We start from the raw sequence: 25,476 nt of genomic DNA on the forward strand, positions 1-25,476 counted from the left end.
AATGAATATACAATTACTAGACTAATGAATAGTGAATAAATTATTCATCAAACAAAACAAGAAACATTTTCATCCTGTTTTACAGTATAAAAAAAAAAAAACCTGTAAACTGATTATATTTTCCTTATTACTTTCCATTTTACTGATTCGTACAATTGCTTCTCCAGGACTTTCACGGGCCAGAAGACCGAGAGATGTTGGCCCGATTGGCCGCCAGCACAGATGATGATCAGTCGGGTGACAGTGAGGCAGCCATAGAGAAATACTTGCGCAGTGTTCTGGCTGTGGAGAACATCCTGACCCTCGACAGACTGCGACAGGTTGTGGCATGCATACACAGCATGTAAAATACTGCCTCTCTAACTTTGTAACTTTTGTGCATAGGAAGTAACAGTGAGGGAGCAACTAGCAGTCAAGGGGAAAGCTTCCAGACGCTGCCTCAGCTCACCAAATGTCAACCGGGTAAGTGAAACCTTTACTGCAGACACATCGCTGGGTAACATCTTACGTGGTTCTATGTGGTTCTTGCTGCCCTTGGCCTCTACTGCTGTCACTAACGCTCTACTACATGCTGCTTCTGAAATTCTCCACCCAGCTCTCAGCCAGCAATTTGGATGTATTCTCTTCAACTCATAAACTTGGTGACTTCAAGGTGAGGAGCATAATACTTAAGCTTCATCTTGTATTCCTAATTTTTTTACATCTATACACATACATACATACATATATATATATATATATATATATATATATATATATATATATATATATATATATATATATATATATATATATATATATATATATATATATATATATATATATATATATATATATACACACAGTGGTACCTCGGTACTCGACCATAATCCGTTCTGAGGTGGTGGTCGAGCACCGATTTGTTCGAACACCGAAAGCAATTTTCCCATAAGAAAAGATTGACTTACAATCTATATATATATATATATATATATATATATATATATATATATATATATATATATATATATATATATATATATATATATATATATATATATATATATATATATATATATATATATATATATATATATATATATATATATGTGTGTATATATATGTATATATATATATATATATATATGTGTGTATATATATGTATATATATATATATATATATATGAGTGTATATATATATATATATATATATATATATATATATATATATATATATATATATATATATATATATATATATATATATATATATATATATATATATACACTGAGTATTGTATATATATATACAACACACACACACACACACACACATATATATATATATAATATATATATATATGTGTATGTATGTATGAATGTGTGTGTGTGTGTGTGCGTACATATATACTGTGTGTGTGTGTGTGTGTGTGTGTGTGTGTGTGTGTGTGTGTGTGTGTGTGTGTGTGTGTGTGTACATATACTGTATTGTATATAAAACTTTCTGTGTGGAGTTTGCATGTCCTCTTTGAGCCCGCGTGTATGTGTGTATATGTATATATATATATATATATATATATATATATATATATATATATACTGGTCCATCTTAAAAAAAAGCATATTCTGATAAAGTTCATTATTTTCCATAATGTAATAATAAAAATTAAACTTTCATATATTTTAGATTCATTGCACAACACCTGAAATATTTCAGGTCTTTTATTGTTTTAATAGTGATGATTTTGGCGTACAGCTCATGAAAACCCAATATTCATATCTTAAAAAATTTGCATATCATGAAAAGGTACCTAAACGAGCTGTTAACCTAATCATCTGAATCAAGAAATTAACTCAAAACACCTACAAAAGGATTCCTGAGGCTTTTAAAAACTGCCCACGTAGTTCATTACTTAAAACCTCAATCGTGGACTGCCAACCTGAATGCTGTCCAGAAGGCCATCATTGACATCCTCAAGCAAGCGGGTAAGACACAGAAAGAAATCTCTGGGCGAATTAAGGCTGTTCCCAGAGTGCCGTATCACGGCAATTCAATGGGACGTCTGTGGAAAGGGAAAAAGTGTGGCAGAAAATGTTGCACAACCAGAAGATGTGACCTGACCCTGAGGAAGATTGCAGAGAAAGGCTGATTCCAGACCTTGGGGTATCTGCCAAAGTAGTGGACTGACTCTGAAGAATAAACATCCAGAGCCACCGTGCACAGGTGTGTGCAGGAAATGATATACAGTTGCTGCATTCTCTAGGCCAAGCCACTTTTGAACCATAAACAGTCGCAGAAACAGAAGCGCCTAACCTGGGCAACAGAGAAGCAGCACTGGACTGTTGCTCGGTGATCCAAAGTATTTTTTTCGGATGAAAGCAAATTTTGCATGTCATTCGGAAATCAAGGTGCCTGAGTCTGTAGGAAGACTGGGGAGAAGGAAATGGCAAAATGCCTGACGTCCAGTGTCAAGTACCCACAGTCAGTGATGGTCTGGGGTGCCATGTCACCTGCTGGTGTTGGTCCACTGTGTTTCATCAAGGGCAGGGGCAATGCAGCTAGATAGCAGGAGATTTTGGAGCACTTCATGCTTCCTTCTGCAGAAATGCTTTATGAAGATGAAGATTTCATTTTTTAGCACGACCTGGCACCTGCTCACATCGCCAAAACCACTGGTAAATGGTTTACTGACCATGGTAATACTGTGCTCAATTGGCCTGCCACCTCTCCTGACCTGAACCCCATCGAGAATCTGTGGGATATTGTGAAGAGGAAGTTGAAAGACACTCAACCCAACACTGTGGATAAGCTTAAGGCTGCTATCAAAGCATCCTGGGCCTCTATAACACCTCAGCAGTACCACAGGCTGATGGCCTCCATGCCATGCCGCATTGAAGCAGTCTTTTCTGCAAAACAATTTCCGACCAAGTATTTAGTGAATAAGTGAACATAATCATTTGAAGGTTGACATTTTTGTATCAAAAACACTTTTTTAAATTGGTTGGATGAAATATGCTAATTTTTGATATAGGTATTTTTGGTTTCTCTTTACTTTTTTGCCATAATCATCAATATTAAAACAATAAAAGCCTTGAACGATGTCAGTTGTATATAGTGAATCTAAAATGTTTATCAGTTCATTACAGAAAGTTATTAACTTAATCACAATATGCTTTTTTTTTTTTTTTTTTTTAGAAGAACCAGTGTATGAAACAGTCAGTAAAATAAAATCAGTAAAGTGTTTTAGCAGAATTGCAGTAAATGGCACAGCCTCCTAACATGTTATTGTTTATCATATTGTTTATGTGTCTGTATAGGGTTGGGAGAGTCACCAGGACCTCTCTGCTGCTCCTTCTCAGTCCAGGCGCACGATGCCCAACTCTACATCATACAGCCTGAACCCAGACTCAGGTGCGATTTCATTTATTGGCCTTTTCTTACTGACTTTTTGTCAAACCAAAATCATCCTATTCCATCTTCTTTTTCTCCAGTGAAGACAGTGCCTCATCTCCTGAAATCACTGCTTTCTGGTGGCAAAGAAGATAGTGGAGACCAAGCAACCGACCCTCAGCAGGTAGTCTTTTCACCTCAAGATTTCATGTTTATCACCACACTCTAGACTTAAAGGGACATATTGCATACAATTTACTTTAGAATTTACTTAATACTGCTCCACCAGCCCATGATCTCGCATTTTTCATCATTCTACAGAAGCATAATCATGTCAAATAAAAATGAAGCGAAAAGGAAAAATAGACACAAAGTGCACTGTAAGTCTGGATGTCTTGCTGAAAACACATCGATATGTTAAAATGAAACTTGAACACTGATTGAAATTGTGAAAATATTGCACCATGTGGCTCCTATGAAACACTGTCATCCTGATGAAAATGAGTCATTTTGTAACTTTGTTTTATAATTTAGAGAGAGCAGTTTAGAAATGCAAAGTAGCACCACTTATAGTGCAAATGATTGATGGGTTGCATAATGTGTTTTATAATGTGCTGTTTGTGATGAAAGCCGAGATTGTTCCAAACAACCCCCACTGAGACAGGAACACACTGTGTAAAAGGAGCTGTAATTAGGAGCAGGTGAACCTTGTCATGCTTGTGCTATCAAGACGTCGATCTCGAAGCACTTCACTGCGGAAAAACCCGACAGCACTCCAGTTGTGTGATGAGCACCTTAAGCCATAGTCTGTGGCTTCTTTCTGCGGCCTACAGAGAGAAACTAATCAAGGAATTTGTGTGCCAAAGCATTCAAAACTCTCTTGAGCAGGTTGCTACTGCAGTAGTTGAAGCACCCCTCAAAAAGACTTTGACCCAACTGATTAACCGGCCTGTATTGTAAATTCTCAATATTCTACAATTTTTGGACCATTAGACACACTGTTTTATTAGTAGTGCTGGGTATTGTGTCTTAAAAATATATTGCGATACAGCAAAGGTGTGTTGCCATACGTATTGTGATATATTCTGCAATGTTTAAAAAAAAATGATGGCATATACAGTGACTGAAAAAAAACACAAGGAAGCCACCCATTGACATCTATGAGCACGTTAAACATTCTTATTAAAACAAAAAAAAACACAGCATTTTTTTTTAAATTTCAAGCATGTCCTTCACTGTGATAATATGTCCACAGCAGTTGAGATTACAGGAATACAGAGGTAGCACTTTGTCACAAATGCCTTTTATTGCGCACCACTTTATACTCTTTTTTTTTTTTTTTTTTCTGCCATTTTTGCTCTTCAGCCATAAACGAAAATCCCCATTTGAATTAAACGCAACATGAGATTCTACTGCTCGTTAATATGGCTGCTCGGATGTTATTGCACTTCTCGGGAACACGTAAAGGAGTTTACTACGGATGATTTGAACACTGTGTGGAAGCCCGAGATATGACTGCAATGGCAGAAATGACGTAAATGTTATCTTTGTATCAAAAAGTTTTCTTTTTCTGCTGTTTGCCCTCCTCCTCTGCTGCCGCTTTTGCTTTGGAACATCGCCTCACTCGCACAGTAATGTGTTGTAACATTTATTGTAGTGTTTTTGAAGCGTTTGGAATGATTTACATGTAAAACTCATAAAATTAATAATATGACAAAAATCATGATATGAAAGCAACTCCGGACTGGATTGACTTAAAAAAAAACATTTCACAATCGATGTGTGATTTATTGAAAACTGAACGCCGTTTTGCAATACATACATATGTGTATTGCGTCACTTCATATCACAATATATTGTTTTATTGATATTATCGGCCACCACTAATTTTTAGGCAATACTATATATCTATTGATGAAGGGTATGCTTTAATACATTTTCACATTATATGTTCAATAGTTTATTCTACTTGTGCCATTCCACCAGTGTGGGAAAAAAAAATCCATGAAAGCCTTTCCTTCTTACTTCCTCATACAAGGAAAAATCATCCTTTTGCATAATATGAAATGGTTTTTTTTCTGCATTTGCGGTGCGCTGAAATTCACTACGGTGAAAATAACCTTGCAGGAAAAGTCTAGCTTGGTTTATACTTTTGAAGCACTATATACTTGGAGCAGCTTTTCCCAGCAGTCAGACGATATTCTCCCATACTGTAGGTGTCAGTAAATTGACTCTACAGCATACAAACAACACTACTCTATAACAGAGGTAGAGAATCCTGGTCGATTTAAATGATCTAAACCACAGGTGTCGAACTCCAGTCCTCGAGGGCCGGTATCCTACATGTTTTCAAACCTGTTCCCTCCAAAACACTTGATTCAAATGATTGGGATCATTTTGAAGCTCCTGCGGAGCTTGCTAATGAGCTAATTATTTGAATCAGGTGTGTTGGGGAAAGAAAACCGGAAAACATGCAGGATGCCGGCCCTCGAGGACTGGAGTTCGACGCACCACGTTGGGAACAGATGAGGAGTCTGTTTAGATTCTAAACAGACTCCTCATCTCTTCCCAACGTGGTGCCTGCCAGGAGTTGTTTACAGTATTTAGATCACTGTATTATTTTCAGACAACATTCAGTGTATTGAAATCCTATAAGGAATAGTTCGTCTGCTATGTTGTCCGTCGTAAATAAATTCTGGAAGATACACGTTTGTGAAAATCTGTTCCGCGTAGACTCCGCGCGGAGGGGCGTGGTTTCCTGAAAAACGTCATTTGACGTGCTGATTTTGCAGAAACATCTGGGTTAAACCAAGTTTAATACTTGAAGACAGGATAAAAGTAATAAAGATAAAAAAATGGATGAAGCAATGTGAAAGACATTATGCAATAAATTGATGTAAGTATGAAAATGAATGCTTATTGTAAATTTGGAAATTTCTTTCATATTTTTTTAAATGTTGATTTTGTTTTTAACATCAGTCATACTGTTGTTAAAACAGGTTTTTTATGTTTACATCCAAGTCATATATTTCCTATAGTGAAAGGTCCCCTGTTGTGAAAAATTTCTGGCTGCAAAAATGATTTGGTTGTGTTCTACTGTAATTGACAAATTGATCATTCAAACAGGATGTGAAATATCGGGCGGTGCTGCATGTCCCACTTGCTTTTTTTTGCTGTGTAGTTACACAGGGATTGCTTCTCCAGCACAGAAACATGTGTTTGAACATCACTCGTCAATATTTGGTTGTGTTGTTATTATGGCTAATGCTCAATGCTGTCTTGATTTTGGTTCAACAGCTGTAAACAAGTCAGTGTGCTCACCATTGTCCAACTCTTATTGCTCAACCTCAATAACTATTACAATTTGGCTGGGTCGTTTATCTCTTGGTCTTACTTTGTAACATTGGAAAACCGCAGCCAAAAATGCGCAGTTTGTGTTCAGTGTAGTATTAGGCTAACTGGGACTACACTTTGCATGAATCTTAGACATGGAATCAAGACTTTACTTTCAGTCTGACGAAAACATATATGCCTGCTAGCATTTAGATGAGTGAAAGACTACAAACCAAAAAGCAGACATCCATGCATAAAGTACATCATATTAAAAGGTACACTCATTTCTGAAAAGGATTTTCGGTGTGCCCCATGGCCTGAAAAATTATAGTCATAAAAGATTTTGTAAAGAATGAAGGGTAATTCGTCACGTGTGGACTGTTTCACTGTATTTCAAGGTGGCATCTTGCATATGTGTCAACTTTCAGGTTGGCTGTCCTGAACCCCAGCAGGACAGGATAGATGTGTTTGACCTGCTCTCTACTGTCCATGTAGGTTGTGCTGCTACTGCTGCTGCTGCTGCTCAACATTTCCTTTTCATTCTCATCTGCTGCATGAAGAACAAAGCACATCGCTCAGATTGAGACGTCTGCCATGCATGCGTTTAATTCATTTATCAGCTTGTGTGCTGCTGCCGATTGTAAGTCATTAGGCATAAAAAAGCTTCAGATTTGAGATTGTGATACAGTATTTATCATGTTGTTCAGTGAGGGAAAAACATTTTTAAAAGCAAATGGCACAATATTTCATCAGCTAACAGCTCATGTCGAGTGGCAGTACAGGAAAACTGAATAGAAATAAACGATTATGGGTGCAATCATAATTACACTCCCATTACCCTGATTGTTTTACCGTGATTGTCTATTTGAGGGATCTTATAAACAAATATTTGTCTCGCATTACCATCTTTGGTGCTAATCACAACACGAAATACATGTTGTTTCTCTTTGTGAAACATGAATATACAGACCTCATTACATGAATGAAAAGTGAAGGTCTAACAATAAAACAGATGGCCTGGTTAGCTATCCCACTTTCATGTTCTTTAGGCGGTGTGATTTCACTGCCTGCCTTGCGGATCACCCGATTTTTTTTTATTTTTTTCTCCCCCACATGCTCCATTTCAGTTTGATTGGCTCACTGATGCCTGAGTTCTGATTTCTTCACAGTAGTAAATTGCACAAGCATGGTCTTTGTAAGATGCTTGGTGAAAAAGTGCTGGTCCAGAGACTTTAAAAGAGAAGTCCCCTTCTGAGTCCATCGTGAGACCATTTAGAAAATTTTAATCAAGTCTTTAAATCTGCTCCTCTGTTGCAGAATGTGCCTCGTATCATGGTGCAGTCAGCCAGTGTTGAAGAGGGAATGAACACATCCCAGCAAGTAAGTTGGAGTTCTCATATGCTGTAGACATCAAGCATGACTCATCCCTTTGTGAATATTAAGTCATATGTTGACCTTTATTTTGGTACACGATGTTAAGATTTGGCTGGACTCTTATTTTTTTTTTTTGCCTTTAGTTTGCCTTGTATTGTTGAAATTCTCAAAACTCATACTCAGAAATTATTGTATGATGGCATCACACAGTTGATGCAGATTTGTCATTTGCACATTCATGATGACAATCCCCTATTCCATCATATGCCAAATATAGTTTTGATATATCTGTATATCTAATATCGGAAGTGAAGAGTATATCGGAACAGCTTTACTGATCGGTAATCGGCTCCAAAATCTTGAGCATGTAAACTAAAACTTTTTATAAATACTCACTGTCCCGCAGCAGAGTAGTGCTACGTGAGGTATAGTCAGGTGTGCTGTGGTAAATGATCAAATTGCACTTTTTTTTTTTAACTCTTTCACAATTTCTTTTTCAGAAAAAATAAAACTTATGGCATATATTACTTATTCATAAGTCTAGGATACTTGGAAGATTAGTTTAAAAAATTCTCACTTCCACTTATAGTTACAGGCCCTGGGATTTTTTTTTGTCCCATCAGTATTTCATATAAAAAAAAAATAATAATAATAATAATAAAATAAATCTGCCAGAGAAGTGAAAATAATCACCAAAAGCCTACAATACATAGTAATCAGTGTAATCTATAGTAACACACATATATGTCACATATTATCAATGTATTTTCGCAGTAGGAGATGATTAATTGACGACAATTGTACAACACAAGTTACCTTGTTGACAGTGGACCCAGTACTGGTTTGTTGTGGATGGAAAAGTTGCTGAATGCCACTAGAATGTGTAGATAAGTGTAATGAAGGGCTGGGATGCCATTTCATCTTATTGCTACCATTTCTGTACCCACTGCCATTTTTTGAAAACCTGTGGGACGCATTGTCCCAACGGTAGTGTAAGGGTAAAACACTGCGTTAAGGAACATAACCCCAGCAATGACGGTTGTTTTCTCTATTTTCCGTCATAAACCAAAGATCCCGTTTTAGCCTGAACTTTTAAAAACACATTTTCAACTTCCTGACATCACATGTGTTCAAGGCTTGACCAATCATATATTTCTGTTTTCTGGTTTTGGTCATGTGACAGTCACAAGCTGAGCTGTGATTGGTTGTTACCTCAACCTTGAGCACATGTGATGTACAGTAATTTTCAGTCGACAGTGAGTGGAAAGGTTTGTTTTTAAAAGTTTTATTCGTACATGAGACATGTTTTAGTCATGAAATTAATTCCAGACAAAATATACATTTCCTGAAAATTGCTTAACTTTTAGGTTCCCACTGAGGAAATCGACCAAGAAAAACCCAGAACTGTGCCTCTTCCTCCACCAATCATCCCAGAGACAGAAGACTCCACCCAGAGCTCAATGAGTGAAGCATCAAGCGGTTACATTTCAACAAGTGTGTCCACAACGACTCTTTCAGATGTCTACACATTAAGCTGGGACCTTCCTCCATCGTCAGGCCATAGGCCCGACTGTATTGCAGCGGTGACGGATGAAGAAGAAAAGAAAGTCATACAGAGACTCCCTTTGCAATTTGACTTTGTCTCTGCATCTGAACCTCAGGAGTCTTTCCAGGCAGCTGCAGAGAACACAGACCTGCCACATTCTAAACCAAATAACAATCCATCTGTAAATCCTAATAACCAAAAAACAAATCCATCTCTTGTAGAACAGGAAGTCAAAGCCCCTGCTCTATGTGTAGAGTCTAATATGCAGACCACACCTGTGCTTTTGGAACGTGAAGCATTGCAATCAGAGCAATTAGACAATGCGCTGCCACTGATGGATTCATTCATATTACAAGAGCCACAACCAACAGACTCAAAACCAAAAGCTTTTAAGGAAAGTGTTCAAATGAATATGAAAGAATCAACTAAAGAAATTCAAGAAGCAGTAGAGAAGAATGAACAACTCAAACAAGATCTAATTAAGAAGGATTCTGAAATTCCTGCTTCTGTTTTAACCCAAATGTCTTCAGAAATGCCTCCAGTGCCAATGAAGGATTCCGATCCACTTCGTTCGCCGGAAAAATCCGCTATAAAGAACTGCAGTGCTTCTAGCATCCCAGCTTCATCTAGTGATGAATTCCACAACAAAACAACACTTGATGCATTAGATGAACCCAACATGCCCTCCAAATCTCCTGCGGTAGTCATGCCTTTCAAGATTCAGAAAGTCCAGTCATCAGACCTCAAGTCCTTCCAGGGTATAGTCGGTGAGCCAGAAGAGGGGCCTGCTCACAATGAGACCAGCGACTCTGCAAAATTGGACCCCAATCTTACTGAGCCTTTGGAGCTCATCTTAGACTGCGAGGAGGAAGATTCTGCTGCTGAGGTCACTCTTCCTGACTGGATGAAAGAAGGGGAATTTGTCACTGTCGGGACCAATAAACGGGGCACTGTGCGCTACGTCGGACCCACGGACTTTGCAGAGGGAATGTGGGTGGGTGTGGAACTTGAGGTACCTGCAGGTGAGTGGATGTGGTCTGTTTTTACTACTCGAAGCACTGGATAGAATTCATAAAACCTCTGGAGCAGAGGTTCTCAAACCTTTTGGAATCAGGGACCCCTTTTAGAAAGCAAATTTTCCATGGACCCCCTCCCCCCATCATTGCAAATATTTGCAGAAACAAAACAAAATGATGGTTTATATCATTACTACTTTCAAAATTTAAGTGTCCTTTTTGAAAATAAAAATTGCAAATTGCACACCCCCTTACAACAAACCTAGTGGATTTCCAATCATTTAGACAAAAAAAAAACATGATAAAATAAAATGCTGCTTTACTTTTGCTGGCTTCATTGTCTTTTTAGCAAGCAATTGTAGACACAAAATGCTTTTGACAAATTTCAACATTTGTACATTTAAAAAAAAAAAAAAGAACTCATTCTAGGCCAAGGATGTATTTTCATGTTTTTTTTAAGAGTCCGGACATTAAATCCCAGATACTTAAGTATTAAATCGATACTTAAGAATCTGGGATTGAATGTCTGGACTCTTTAAAAAAAAAAAAAAAAAAAAAACACATACAAAATTTGAGTTAAATTGGTTGAATTGGTTGCTTTATTGAAGAAATTAACACAGATGTATTTCTATGTTTTTTATTAATAACCCAAATTATTTCACGGACCCCACTTTGAGAACCACTGCTCTGGAGGATGTGATAGATAAAAGTGAGAGTATTAACACTGCAGTACTCATTCGATAATTAGAATCTGTGCATCCACTTGACACTGAGATTATATCACTGCTTTATTTGCTTCCAAACACCACAAAAGCAGAGGGTCCCACAATCCATTTCATTGTGTCGCCAGATGTAAGCAGACCAGCTAAGATGATTGAGGGTTAAACGTAAAAGTAGAGTGATCTCTCAAAGCAAGATAATGATAAATTATGTGACGTTGGTCGCCCATTGATTTGCTGATCTTTTAAAACAATATTTCCTATTGAGAACATTTAAATAGATCCAGAGTCCACTTTTTTTTTCTCAAAACAAACTATACAGACAATGCTGAAAGGAATATTCCTTTTAAAAATTAGTAACAAAAAAGCAAAATATGCATCAAAATTAAGGTTGTGAAACTTGATTTTGCTGCTTAATTCACATTCTACAAAGTATAATTCAGAATGCCTGTTTTTTTTAGTTGTGGGTCTACATAGAGCATAATGAAAAAAAAACAAAAACTGGTGCATATCCCAACTGTATGTGAGAGACACCCGGAAATGGTTGCCAGCCATTTGCCGGGCACACAGATATGAACAACCATTCACGTACCCAATCACAACTAAGGACAGTTTAGTGTCCAATACACCTGCCGTGCATGTTTTCGAAGTGTGGGCGGAAGCCAGAGTCCCCGGAGAGAACCCACGCCGGCTCAAAGAGAACATGCAAACTCCACACAGAAAATTTTATATTCAGTATATATGTACACACACACACACACACACACACATAGCTAATATATATATATATATATATATATATATATATATATATATATATATATATATATATATAGATATATATAGATATAGGTATATAGATATCTATAGATATATATATAGATATATATATAGATATAGATATAGATATACACATATACAAATATATATATATATATATACACACACATACATACACATAGCATATACAGTAACCCCTGGTTAAGGAACTCCCGGCCTTACATTTCTTTTTTACTTCACGACATGGACCGCAACGTTTTTTTTTGTCCCCTCTTTACGCCATTTCTTTCGCATTACCACACATCCAACATGGCGGTGAGTGCGCATGCGTCACCGCCATGTTGGATGTGTTCGCGCTCATACGTCTATTTATTGTACGTTTTACTGCTTAATTCAAACTTTAATTGGTTAGCTATGGGTCCCAAGATTGCTATTGATATTAAAGAGAGAAGTAAGAAGATGATTTATATGGAAACGAAGCTAGAGATAATCAAGAATAACGTAGAAGGCTAAGGTAGCCTAGCCTACCCTCACTAGGGCCAACCCTTTATATATTTTTTATTTTTGATGTTGTTTAATTGCATACATGCATATTTTCTATATGTTGCACTTACTATACTATTTTGATACCGATTTTTAATATGTCTATACAATTTATATATATATATATATATATATATATATATATATATATATATATATATATATATATATATATATATATATATATATATATATATATATATATATATACATATATATATATATATACATATATATATACATATAGTATATATACACACACACACATTTACACACACAGTCAACTCGTCTTGGCACATTTCTCAGAAAACACAAAAACACTCATCTTTACAGCAGTTATCATGTCTGTTTGACTTTCCCAGGAAAGAATGACGGCTCGGTCGGCGGGAAGCACTACTTCCACTGTAATCCCGGTTACGGAGTCCTAGTCCGGCCGGACAGGGTGAGCCGTGGTGGCGCCAAACGTCGTCGACATCAGCAGAAGCGTCGCAGCGCCAATTTATCTGGGTCCACTCCGAATCTGGCAACACTCACCGCTCTGGCCAAAGGTGACGGTGCTTTTGTAACATCGTCTGCTCGCAATAATGCAGACGACCAGAAAAACTCTTAACAAGAAGGTGTAAGGAGGCTCAAATGCGCAGATTTGGGTTGGAAGCATTTTCTATGTCACATATTTGATGTTGTAAAAGTGACCTAACATGTAAAATATGTTTGTATGCTGATCTAACCCATTTTCCCAATTTTCATTTCAGGTTGTGTGTTAATTCGCTCACTTGCTTGTCTCTTTTTTTGCCAAGAATAGTTTTTTTGTTGTTGTTGTTTGTTTTTACAGTACCTGAACATATGTATTTAGAATCTTAAGGTGGATTCACAAAAGTGTTTTACTGCTCTAGGGTTGACTTTCTAAAATTACCTTTATGGATTATTCATGTTATTTTTTTTTGTTTGTATGTTTGTTTGTTGATGTTTTGTGTGCCTTGCTGACTCTTGAGAAGCCAAAACATGAGCTATGCAAAGAGGTTTTTATCTTTAATGAAGAAAGGGCGTAAAACCTATGGATGTTTTGTTTTTTTGTTTTTTTTTCAATACTGTGATTTTAAATCAATGAATTTATTCATTTTCAGACAAAATGATCATGGACTTTGGACATCTGACTGTATTGCTCCAACTTCTAATGTAAATATTTTTTTTCTTACTCATGCTCAGTGTGCCTTAGCTTACTTGAGCTCTGATGCCAGAAGGTGATGGTCCTCTTCAGTAAAGTAACTTGAACACGGCAATGTATTCAACTTTTTTGGTCTTAACAGTACATTATTTGTGAGGATAACATAGACTTACACATTTTTACAAATGTGCATCAAAGTGAAAGAGCCAGAATTCTAAGAGCCGTTGAATGTTCCCGATGTTGATTGGCTGTCGTGACGCAAAACGCGGAAAAAGTAAAAAAAAAACAAACAAACAAAAAAATTCAAGCGAAAGGCGAAATTTCGCTTCTCGTGACCGCGCGCGGCCAACGCGTCGCCTGACGTGCATTCGTGCCCAAATCATCTCCAAAACATTATTTCGAGTGCAGCCCACGCGGCCTGCTACCAGTTGATCCACGGACCGGACCAGGGTTTGGGGACCACTGATGTAAAGCATGATAATGCATCCAGTGGACATGATTGGTAATTGCACACTTGACCCCCGCATTCCCTCAGATGTGGAATAATAAATATGCTGTATTATAGCCTAGGGTGAAACCCGTTAGCTGGCTTTGTTTCGTGTTACACTTATATTACTGTGTTGTGTTTCAATTGCAATGTAACTGTACAACCATATACATGGTGTTAACTTTAAGTGTAAGTACAAAAACAGAAAAAAAAAGTATGAGGTAGACCAACGCCTGACAAATGACGGACCAGAAAAAAATTTTAAAAAGTCAAAATTCACCTTCTTTGGTGGCAGGTTGGTGGTTTGGTGGCAGGTTGGGCAAAAATACAATGACTGATTGACAATTTCAATTTCTGGTTTTAAAAAAAATTACTGACAGATGATGACGGAAATGGGATAGGGCTCTGTTGACTGTCGGACCAACAAAAAAATGTAACTTGCCCACCTCCGATTAAAATGAAAGATCTCGACTTCTAAGACCTTAAGCATCGTCATTGTTAGGTATCTCTTGTCCAAGTACGTTTGAACATATTTTCAAATCTGTTTTAATGTACTTGCAATCAGTACATCCAACCAGCCTCACCACCACAGACCATGTGTAAACACACCAGCCCAGGATCTTCACATCCAGCATGTTTACATCCAGAATCGTCTGTGACGAACCAGCTACGGAAACAGTTCGTATGCATAACCAAAGAATTTTCTGCAGAAACCGTCTAAGTGAAGCTCAATCTGCATGCTTGCCATCCTCATCAGGATCTTGACCTGACTCCAGTTCGCTGTCATAATCCAGTGGGCAAATGCTAATATCCGATTGAGTCCAGCACATTGGAGTGGTGTTCTCTTCACGGATGAATTACAGTTCCGTTGTGGGGGTGAGCGGTTTTCTGATGGATCAGGAGACCTAGGGTGGTGGAATGGTTTCTGTATAGGCATGCCTATGTTATGAACGAAGAACACATGTGCACAGCGATACTGTGATGCGATCCTGAGGCCCACTGTGCCATACATTCAAGAACATCATGTTCATGTTGCAATGAACTGTACACAATTCTATGGAAGCTGAAAACAGCAGTCCTTGCATAGCCATTGAACACCATGAGCGCATTTGGGATGCTCTGGATCCGTTTCTTGGGGCAAGGGGATCGGAAAAATCACAAAATGTAGTGTCGTAAACACAAATTGTAGCTTTTCTGACACAATTTAAAAACCCTTTATAATAAATGCAGAATATTGTGTTTTGTTTTTTTTAAATTAATGGTCCCTATGCCGGTCAGCCAAAGACAGATGGCTGCATGTGGCCCCAAGCCGTGTTTTTACCACAATGTCAGACCTATCATTATGTTTTAAGTAACATTACACTTGTAAAAATACATTTAATTAATACTTGTTTTAATTGCAATGCATGGCTTGTTCGGAGTTTTATTTTGTATGGTATAAGTAATGTATTATCATGACTCAATATTGTAAATTATTATAAGATACTATATTGCAAAGCAAATCATGTGACTCAGTGAATCATCTTTTTTTTAGCATAATTTCGGAAAGACTATGAAACAGAATCGAATAATATGCCGAGAGGGAATACATAACTGTAAATGCACCGCTCCCAATCCAGTGCCAACTGTAGCGCTGGGCCATTGGCACCCCTCCTCTTCCTCCTTTAGGGGATTTGTAGTTTTTACTCCCAAGAACTCCGTCGGATGTCGGAGAGTTTTTTTGCAGAGAAAACTACAATTCCCTCTGAGCTCCTCGAAAGTGGTACTTGTCAATATGGCTGTTGTCAGACAGACAAAGCGGAGAGGCAAATAATTCGCCTCTGATTAGAAATCCTTGGAAAAGAGTCGAACAGGGCACTGACATTAAACTGCGTTAACACCGGGCCTTACTTTAAGTCGACGTGAGCTTTTGGTCGTTTGTTCAAGTTAGATGGTGAAGTGGACAATTTAAACCGAGGTAAGTCTCGTAGTTTGGCAGTCACTATACTGGAAAGGTTGTTATATTAATATCAAAACCATCGCTAGCAGCAGCCGTCGCCGCCGGCGCGTCTAACGTCAGCTAGTCATCGCGTTGGCACGGCTAGCATCTCACGCTAGCTAGCGCAAACTGTATTCATGTTGCCAAAACCATCAATTTACTCTTATTGGTTATTTATGCTGCCCTTGGGCCGATGCACCCATTAGCGTATGGCTAATGTTTTTCCCCTTTGTGGTGGTTTGTTTATCATTTACGGAAACATTGGACTGTATTTGTGTGTCACAGCAACATTTGCTAACATTAGCTGTCTGGGCAAAGGGCGTGAAAACTGGCATCAGTTGTCTTGGTTTGCCCTCAAGTGTTTCAACGAAAGACAAACTTGGGGTTCTAACTACAACTAAAATCCAGGCTGGGTGGGTCGTAACTTGGAAGGAACTACTTTACACTTTATAAAACGTAGGATATGTCACCCCCGAATGAATGTAACCTGTCAGTAACAAGCATTGAATGCGCGATTCTGACTTCAAATTCCCCCCCTCCTTTTTTAAGGGGTTTAATGTGTAAAATACATTTTCTCATTTAAAAACCGATTCCCCAAGCAAACTAGGCGATTCTGTCTGCATCGTCTTCACCTTTAATTTATCACTACAAGAAGAAAACCTAATTAAAAAACAATTAAAGTTTCAAAGAGAGAGTGAGGAAAAAAGCAATGTCTGGGCCTGTTTTAAATATAGGGGTGCCTCGACATGAAACGCTTGGCCAAAAACCGAAATACCAAAAGAAAACAATAAACTTTTTTTCTCACGTCGATTCACGGCAGCCAATCGACTTGGGGAGCGGACTGCAAACGTCACACCCTTCATCCTGCACAGGCCTGTAAGTGACTGATGAAAATGAAACAAAACTCTGAATACTATTTTTGTTAAGTGTTTAATACCCATTTAAAGTGAACTAATTCATTTTTGTAGGAAAGGTTATAATAATTATATATAACAAGGGAATATGAATTTGTTTTTTTTTTTGATTAATAGACAAAACAACCACTAGAATGGAATCCAGAAGCCTCTAGTAATTTGATCAGACATTTGAAACATTAATGACAAGATAAACTTTTTATTTTAATTAGGTAAAACATCATAATAAATTTACCCTCATTATATACATACAAGTCAGCTCTTATATAGAATGATAGGAAGCCCTCACTATTTAGACTTTTGCAGTTATTAACATTTAATGCAATCACAGATCTTTTTTCTGTCGAGTTTAAAATGGTCAACTGCATTTAAGTGCCCCACGTTCACCATATAATACATAGTGGTGAGCGGTAACACCGGAGATTTGTGGCATATCATACAACAATAGCATGGTTGATTGGCGGTTTTGTTGCATCCTTAATCAACAATTACATTTTTTTTTTTTCAATGAGACTGTGTTGCCTTCACAATATGTCGTTGCCGTGTAATGTGATGTAATGTCTTCCTTGGTAGGTCTTACTTTGGCTTGTCCATCATACAAGGAAAGAAGTGGAAGCTCGGCAGTGCTTTTTTTTCTGACCCACTGAAATGGTTTACAGTAGTTGCTGATGCTTTTAGTGATGCTTTTCTCCTTTTCATGTGTGCTCGTTTAAAATTCAGACGCTTTCTGGATGTGGTTCTTATGTCTTCAAAACATCGTTTTTGGGACTTTTTTAATTCTTCTGACCAAATCCCTCATTTTATTTATTTATTTGTTTATTTTTGCCGTTTTTGTCTGAATTATTTGTTGGCTGAAAATTCCATGCATCACTAATAATTATGCATATCCTCTTATGGTTTGTTGTAACACCTTTACCTTTTATTAACACACTCTGGGTCATTGTTATGCTTTAACTTTAGATGCAGTTTCTCTTCAGCCACGTTGGTTGGTATGCTATTTGAGCTGTTCGTGATGAATTCCGTCTTAATGACAGCTGCATTTCAGGCTAAAGAAAAGAAAAAAGCCCCCAAACATGAAGCTGCAGTGTAGTTATGGTTTTGCTTTTGGTGGTCAGCAATGTTGTGTTAGTGCTAAAATTGCCATTTGGAATTATGGCCAAAATGTTTAACCTTTTTGAGTGATGACCCTGAATATCATACAATACACTAAGTTGTCTGTAATAATAGCAAGATGGCTGCCCTCTGGCATCAGCCACGAGGGGTCAATTGTTAGTCCATTCATGTATGGTAAGGGGTGCCAAATCCATTCCTCGAGAGCGACAATGCAGCATGATTTCAATGTTTTCCCACATTAATCGGGTTAGTTCATAAAGGATGCTGATCCTTACGTTTATTGTATTTTTCGGAATATAAGGGGCACTTAAAATGCTTTAACTTTTCAAAATTTGACATTGAACTTTATAATCACGTGAATACAGTTTGACTCATTTTCTTATTTGGTTGGTTTTGTTTCCTCTGCATCATAACCCGCTTTGCCTTGGAACCCAATGCACCTTATGTGTAGAAACTTCTCGAAAAATATATATTTTCATTGAGACTGTGCTTTATAATTCGATGCAGCTTGTCGTCTGAAAAATACAGTATATTGGGTGTGTTGGTTGAGGGGAAATGTCAAAAACAGGCTGGATTGTGGCTCAGAGGACTAAGTTTTGCCACTTCTGATTTACAGCATAAGTCTGTGGTCTTCTGAATGTCTTTACACAAATTGACAGACACCAAACAAGTTCCAAGAGACAGTTAGAAGTAGGAATACAATTGAATGAGCTTTACAGATGTTTTTATTTTCTCAGCAATCATATTGTCTCAAAAAGTGATACTTTTCCCAGGCAGAAACAGCAAAAGGGAATGGGAAGAAACCAGAACTACAGAATGGCTGCATCAATGTAAAAGGTGTCATGTGTTTAAATTTACCCATCAGAACAGAGGCTGGAATTTAATAATCCACCCCCCATTGGACATGACAATGATTTATTAAGAGTAAAATTGGGATTAACCCTCATTGGCCCTGTTGTGTAGCTGCCTGCCAGAAGTTAGTTGCCCGACACAGCAGCGCACTGGCCCCGGGCCCCCATTAATGTGGGATCCTGTCAACCTTTGTTTCATCACCTTTGAACAATGAGAGCCCTCTGATGCTCTAGAGGCTCTGGGCCGAACATGGGTAAAAGATGTGACTACAACATTGTCTGAATACACCTATTAGAACATTTGAGTTTTTTAAAATTTTGGATTAATCAGAGGTACTTTATATAGTGGCAGGTGTACGCTGACTCTCAATAATTTGAATGTGATTAATGCTGAATACAGCCATGTCTACAGTGAAAAGCAGGCATGCACTCTCGTACAACCACATTATCCTAATTATTTACATTACCATCTGGAATTTTTTTTTATTTCTACCGTAGTACAGGTTATAGGGAACATTAATAGTGGAAAAGGTTTAAATTGCCTTGGTTTAAATTTTAAGAAAACTGTATTTCATATCTGGTACACAATCTGGTACATGAAAAAGTGTGTGTAGACTTTTAATGTCCACTGTAAGTTGCACAGCCTCTTTGAATTTCTTGTGGGTGTTCTTTTGTGTTGCTTTACATGTCCTGATTTGAGTTGAAACATGCTATGGATGTAGACTGTGAATCGTTAACTCTGTGAAGGCTTGAAGAGAAAGCTAATGATCACTCTCTGTTTTGAGAGTAGCAAAGAACCCACTCACACTCCCAACTATTATACAGCATTGATTTGTATGTATAAGGCAATAATGGCGACACTTTATGTTGTTGATCATAGCCATGTGCCAGCTTTTCCCGTGTAATGTTGCTTGATAATTATTTACAGTAGTTTTTATAATGCAGCAAATGTGTTTCATTACGCTGACCCAAAGTCACTACAATTCAGATTTTACCCGTTTGAGAATGTCTTACTGCAGACAAGTTCTTTTTGCAGCGGCCATGTTATCAAGGGACAATCAATCGGGCCAATCTGCACCCATATTTGGCATTTTGACAAATTTTGGCATCCGCATTCTCAAAAAAAATCTGATAGTTGATTTATCAAGTTAAAAATGTTGACTTCAGGTAACCTATCTATTTAAAATTTGGATGTTTGGTTCTACTTTTTTTCAGACAGATATCAGTTACAAGTATGTAGTCACCTGTACCAACACCACTAGTACGATTGATCCTTAAAGTTTTGCAGGGGAAAAAAAACCTGACAAATCATTTTTAAAACAGACAAATATATATTCCAATCTATCAATGGGCCTTAAAACTGGGACAAATAATCATTTTTTTGTTTCTTCTAATTTCTAGCTTCTGATACTGGTAACGGCTGCCATTTTGATTACGATAACGTGAAATAAGGCTGGCATTAGCACGATAGCAAGTACGGGCAGTCATCGGGTAACAGACGAGTTACGCTCCCACACTGGCAACGTAACCCGGATTTCCATGTAAGTCGGAATTAACCCTTTAATACCCTTAAAATACCCCCTAAATGTCTAAATTCCTATCCAAATACACATCGGCGTCTTGCCTTTCTCAGACCATTTGATGAGCTGATTGATGAAGCTGATTTGATTCAGCTTCGTTTCCATTGGAATTGCTTTCCTCTTGACTGGACAAGCATCGCTAGCAGGTTTTGCTTTCTATTTTTGAGGCCATGACGTGAAAAGGAGGATAAAAGCGGCGAGGATACCAAGAAAATTACGGTTACTAGTCAGCTACGGGAGATAAAATGGCAGATGAGACTCGTGTATCATAAAGTCGAAACAGAACAGCATACATAGGTCAAGTACTGCTTAACCCGAGGATTGCCTGTACCTGACATCTGTACTCCTCCATTTCTAATTTAAATTTTCAGTTAACTTTCTAAGAGATTCTTTTGACCCTGGGAACATGCTGCAACTTTTTTTTGTTTGTTTGACATTGGTTTGGCAGCAAAGAAGTTAACTTACAACATTAATGATTTATAGAAATTTTGAAGAATTTTTTTTAACTGCATAAAACTAGGGACCTATTTACAGTACTTTTTTTTTAAATTTTATAAATCTGTGTTGCCTTCTGCTACCTAAACAAACTATTTGTTCAAATTTAACAAGGATCAATGTTTTTTTAAATTATATTTACAAATTAAAAGTATGTTTTTCTGGTTTCTATTTAAAACATGTATTTATTTAAAAATCAAACTAAATCAACTCAACAAAAAAGTTTACAGTTGGGTTTTTTTTGTTGTTGTTGTTTTTTAATTGACACCACTATTTCCCTTTAACTGCAAATGCATATAGGCTCCAAACCTCATTTATTGGTCTCATATTTTTTGGCCTTATATTTGTAGTAGCCCTGAAAAAAAAATGGTCTCACTCTACCATGATTGTTATAAATGCATTATTTTTCATGCCTTATTCACGTTGTAAAAAAGCCTTTTGCTTCTTGCTACCAAATAAAAATGACCACACCTTTATAGGTATTAATTGTAGTGTACAGTACATGGAAAAATAATGAAATTGTCAAATTAATTACAGACAAAACTTTTTGCTGATACTGGCTAACTAAGTGAATTACTCTTCTGAAGTCATGCTTTTCCACAGGTACTTTTTAGTATAATAAGTAAACATAAAGTGACCACCCCATTCCTTCAAAATGTATTCCAGAATTTCTTACTGTATCAGTAAAGCATCTATCCAAACTCAAAGTAATCCTAACCACATTCTCATTCCCGTCATTCTAGGTTATGCTGGCACAAAATGTACTGCAGTCTTATTCTAGACGCATTGATTTTTAGCATAGCAAATTGCTTATGAAAAGCAGTGAGCGTGGGTGGTGTGCATATACAAGAGCTGTTAAAGAACGGCGGTCAGAATGTTAAGATCGAATCAGCTGTCAAGGTGACTCTGGCACTCCGCGTGTGTTGCTTGCTGGTTCCCAAAAATAGCAGATTTTTTTTTATGCTTGGCCCCTCCCTTCCTTTTTCTTTTCACACTTCTATCTCTCACTCTTCATTTTCTTATCTGCTGCTGCTTTATTTTCATCTTGCATTTTCTATTCTCTCACTTTCCCGACAGTTTCTCTCGACTTTCGCTTCTATCTTGCTTAGCTGCTTCCTCTCTCTGCTTCATCCTTCTCATATTCTCTGGCCATCTGCAGCTGTGTTCTTTTTTTCACTATTTCCCACTTAATCCTCTCATTTCCCCCTTGACAATCCTTTCATCTGTCTATTTCTGTCTTCTTGCAGTTCTTTGCCTCAGATTCCTTTTTGTATTTGCCTTTACTTCCCGGTTGTCCTCAGTCTGCCTCGTAACCATTCTGATTTTTCTCCAGTTCATCATCATCAGGATGTCTGACTTCAGCGAGGAGCCTCGCTTCACAATTGAGCAGATAGATCTGCTGCAGCGGCTGCGTCGCTCCGGCATGACCAAGCAGGAGATCCTCCACGCGCTCGAAACTCTGGACCGGCTGGACCGGGAGCATGGCGACAAGTTCGGTCGCCGCACCTCATCCTCCTCCTCTTCCTCCTCCTCCTACATGGTAGGCGGGACAAACAGCTGCACCAACAACTCTGCCTCCAACAACACTGCCTCCGCAACCACCACCTCTTCCGTCGCATGCAATGGCGCCATCAATAATGGCGAAGACGGCGTCGGCGACCACTCGGCAACCACTGCCTCCTCCACGACCTCCAAGATATCCACCGCCACACAGACGCAGTTTGGAAGCAACGGAGGGCTCTCGCCCTCTCTTAGTAACAGCTATGACACCTCCCCACCTCCAGCACCGCCCCCACCCTCCACCATCCTGCCCTCACCTGTGTCACTGGTGGCCCTGTCACAGAATGGGCGCGACAGTCTAGCTGCCACACCCAACGGAAAGCTTTCTCCTCCTCGGTATCCTGTGAACAGTGCCGCAGCAGCAAGAACCTTTGGGTTTGAGGCAATAGAAGAGGACCTTGATGTTGATGATAAAGTGGAGGAGCTAATGAGGTTAGTCGAAAGTTTCTCATTTTTCTTGTGTTCAGATGTTTTGGTAATTCATGTTACATGGGAGCCAGTATATACAGTATATGCCATTTAAAATGGTGCTAATTCACCCTAAATAAATTTCTGAAGTTGTTTTAGGCTTGGTATTTTTTTTTTCCCCTGAAGAAGCCCAAATGTTTTATGCTAACACTGACTTGAATTTGAAACTGTTCTAAATTCCCTCCACCTTGGTTAAGACTTAAATTCATGCTGAAGAAAAGCAGCCCCTAAGCATGATGCTGCTAGCACAATTCTTCACTGCAGGTGTGGTGTACTGTTTGTGTTTTTAAGATAAGGCATCCGTTTTACAATGATAAAACAGTCATATATACATGAAGAAGATGGGAAATTGTTGTCGCATGAGCAACTCCAAGCTTATGCTTTGGCCCTTGGTGGGGAAATGGTTAATCTTGGGGTTTTTTTTCGTCCACTTCATATTTTTCTCTTTTCATCCAAGATCTCGGGATGCTTCTTAGCGAGTACCAACAGGCCTTTCCATCCTGTATCTCTCTGTTCGTCATTGTCTTTGTATGTTTCTTGTTCGGACCTGTTAAGTGAAGTTTTGTTGCTTTGTCAGTCCTCTCCTTTGCCTGCGTCCTACATGCATAATATATGACGAGAAAAAAAGCCTCCAAAAAAGGGCTATTTTTAGGCCCGCAACAATATCAACCTGGCATTTTTTTTTTATTTTTTTTTTTAGTATCAGTGACAAGTCAAATAATATACAATCAAGTAGCATTGCGACAGAATGTAAAAAGCGCTTTGGAAGATCAAGAAGAACAAAAACACATTAACGCTAAACAAACAAACGCACAAAGTAAAAAGCAAACTTTTTCTACCTGTTCATTCTCGTTCAAGTTAATTCTATTATTTTGATATGTGTTACTATAACATTTGTTAAAACCTGTTTGAAAAACCAACAGCAGATATTAACAAATGTCAATTTTTTTAAAAATGTCAAGACTCATGTCTTGTAAATGCAGTTTGACTCAGACTTACTTTGTTCTTTTTTAATTGCGCAATGATTGGGACTCCAAATATGTCTGTTGGGACCTATAGCTTTTTAGTATTGCGAGGTCCCGGGGAACCAACAGTTTCCAGAGATAAAATGAGCACTGATTTGTATGTATTTTGGCAGGTATATGACAATCAAGAAATCTTCAAACAGCCAGTGCTTACCAGAAATTCATGCTTCGACTTTTTTATTGTTGCCGTTGGCCTCTTGGCAGCCATTGTTGTGTTTTATTCTCATCTTTTCATCAATTTTAGGGGGCGCTCTTGGTCCACTTCTTGATAATATAAGGGACTGTAATTGTGTCTTATTTTCTCCAGTTGTTTTCAGTGCGTTCAATGCTGTGGTCTTGGAAATTCCTTTGTTTCCTTTTTTGTGAGCAATGCCTTTGAATGGTGAGAACCATGTTTTTAAGTTAACTCTTTCATTGCCCTGACTGGCTGTTGTATCGATAGCGTAAATCTAGGAGGGCTGCCAGTGATTGAGTTAATGCCATGAGTTACTGATAATCCGTTCACAAGCTACTAGTAGCTCACAATTTATTGAATGGGAACTCCTGGTCTACACCCTGTGTTGTTCAAAGCCCTTTTACAAGCCTCGTATTCACTTTTTTGAAAACCTATCAGTGCACCAAGATTGTAAGCATTTGACACACTACCATAGCTGCATCAACCTACTGAAAGTTTTTCTTTCTTTGGTTAATACCGGAATAATTTTACCTCCAGGATTCCTCACTGTGCAGTGGCCAATGGCAGAACATAGAATGTTTTTTTTTTCTTCCCTTTTGGGAAAGTTCTATATTCTGATGTGTGTACAGTATATGAGCTTTTTTGTCTGCCAGGAAAATTAAGCATTTTTTTGTTCATATTTCAAATGTGGTTTTGAAACTAGAACCTTAGCCGCAAACAGAATCTTAGGGTAACATTGGCCCCATTTCACCGTATTCTTTTTGTTTTAGGTGCTATTTGCTTCTCTTTTTTTTTTTTTTTTTTTACTTTCTAGTTACTTTTTTCATACATTTCACATTGACTGACCATGAGTGACCATTTATCCGCCTTCGACGGACATAATAATGTTTGTTAAAAAGATTTCTCTTATTTCCTCCTTTATCATGCAAAACCAAATGTGTATTTGTTAAAACGTTTTTAACGATTTGTTTAATGGTCTGTGTT

The 25,476-nt window shown here is 37.8% G+C and overlaps 2 protein-coding genes across 5 annotated transcripts in view; both read left to right on the forward strand.

Annotated features, from left to right (window-relative positions):
• Nucleotides 1-13,961, forward strand: part of LOC148407433 (kinesin-like protein KIF13B) — a 42,425-nt gene extending 28,464 nt beyond the window's left edge. The window contains exons 35-42 of one of the 2 annotated variants that reach the window (XM_088403088.1): nucleotides 168-320; nucleotides 385-462; nucleotides 596-652; nucleotides 3,298-3,391; nucleotides 3,472-3,554; nucleotides 8,021-8,083; nucleotides 9,445-10,645; nucleotides 13,044-13,961. In XM_088403088.1, the coding sequence (XP_088259214.1) occupies nucleotides 168-320; nucleotides 385-462; nucleotides 596-652; nucleotides 3,298-3,391; nucleotides 3,472-3,554; nucleotides 8,021-8,083; nucleotides 9,445-10,645; nucleotides 13,044-13,291 (1,977 nt within the window). In that variant the 3' untranslated portion in view covers nucleotides 13,292-13,961. The remainder of the gene's footprint in view (nucleotides 1-167; nucleotides 321-384; nucleotides 463-595; nucleotides 653-3,297; nucleotides 3,392-3,471; nucleotides 3,555-8,020; nucleotides 8,084-9,444; nucleotides 10,646-13,043) is intronic. The other variant, XM_088403089.1, reaches the window with a different exon arrangement.
• Nucleotides 13,962-16,120: 2,159 nt separating this feature from the next.
• hmbox1b (homeobox containing 1 b) overlaps nucleotides 16,121-25,476 on the forward strand; it is a 28,215-nt gene continuing 18,859 nt past the window's right edge. For all 3 annotated transcript variants that reach the window (XR_015863850.1, XM_088403754.1, XM_088403755.1), the window contains exons 1-2: nucleotides 16,121-16,290; nucleotides 22,598-23,256. Coding sequence is in view for 2 of the 3 variants with exons in the window: in XM_088403754.1 (XP_088259880.1) it covers nucleotides 22,613-23,256 (644 nt within the window). In the remaining variant the exon portion in view is untranslated. The remainder of the gene's footprint in view (nucleotides 16,291-22,597; nucleotides 23,257-25,476) is intronic.

This window comes from Hippichthys cyanospilos, chromosome 20 (genome assembly GCF_059441005.1).
Source record: "Hippichthys cyanospilos isolate Australia breed blue-spotted pipefish chromosome 20, RoL_Hcya_1.0, whole genome shotgun sequence".
NCBI lineage: Eukaryota > Metazoa > Chordata > Actinopteri > Syngnathiformes > Syngnathidae > Hippichthys > Hippichthys cyanospilos.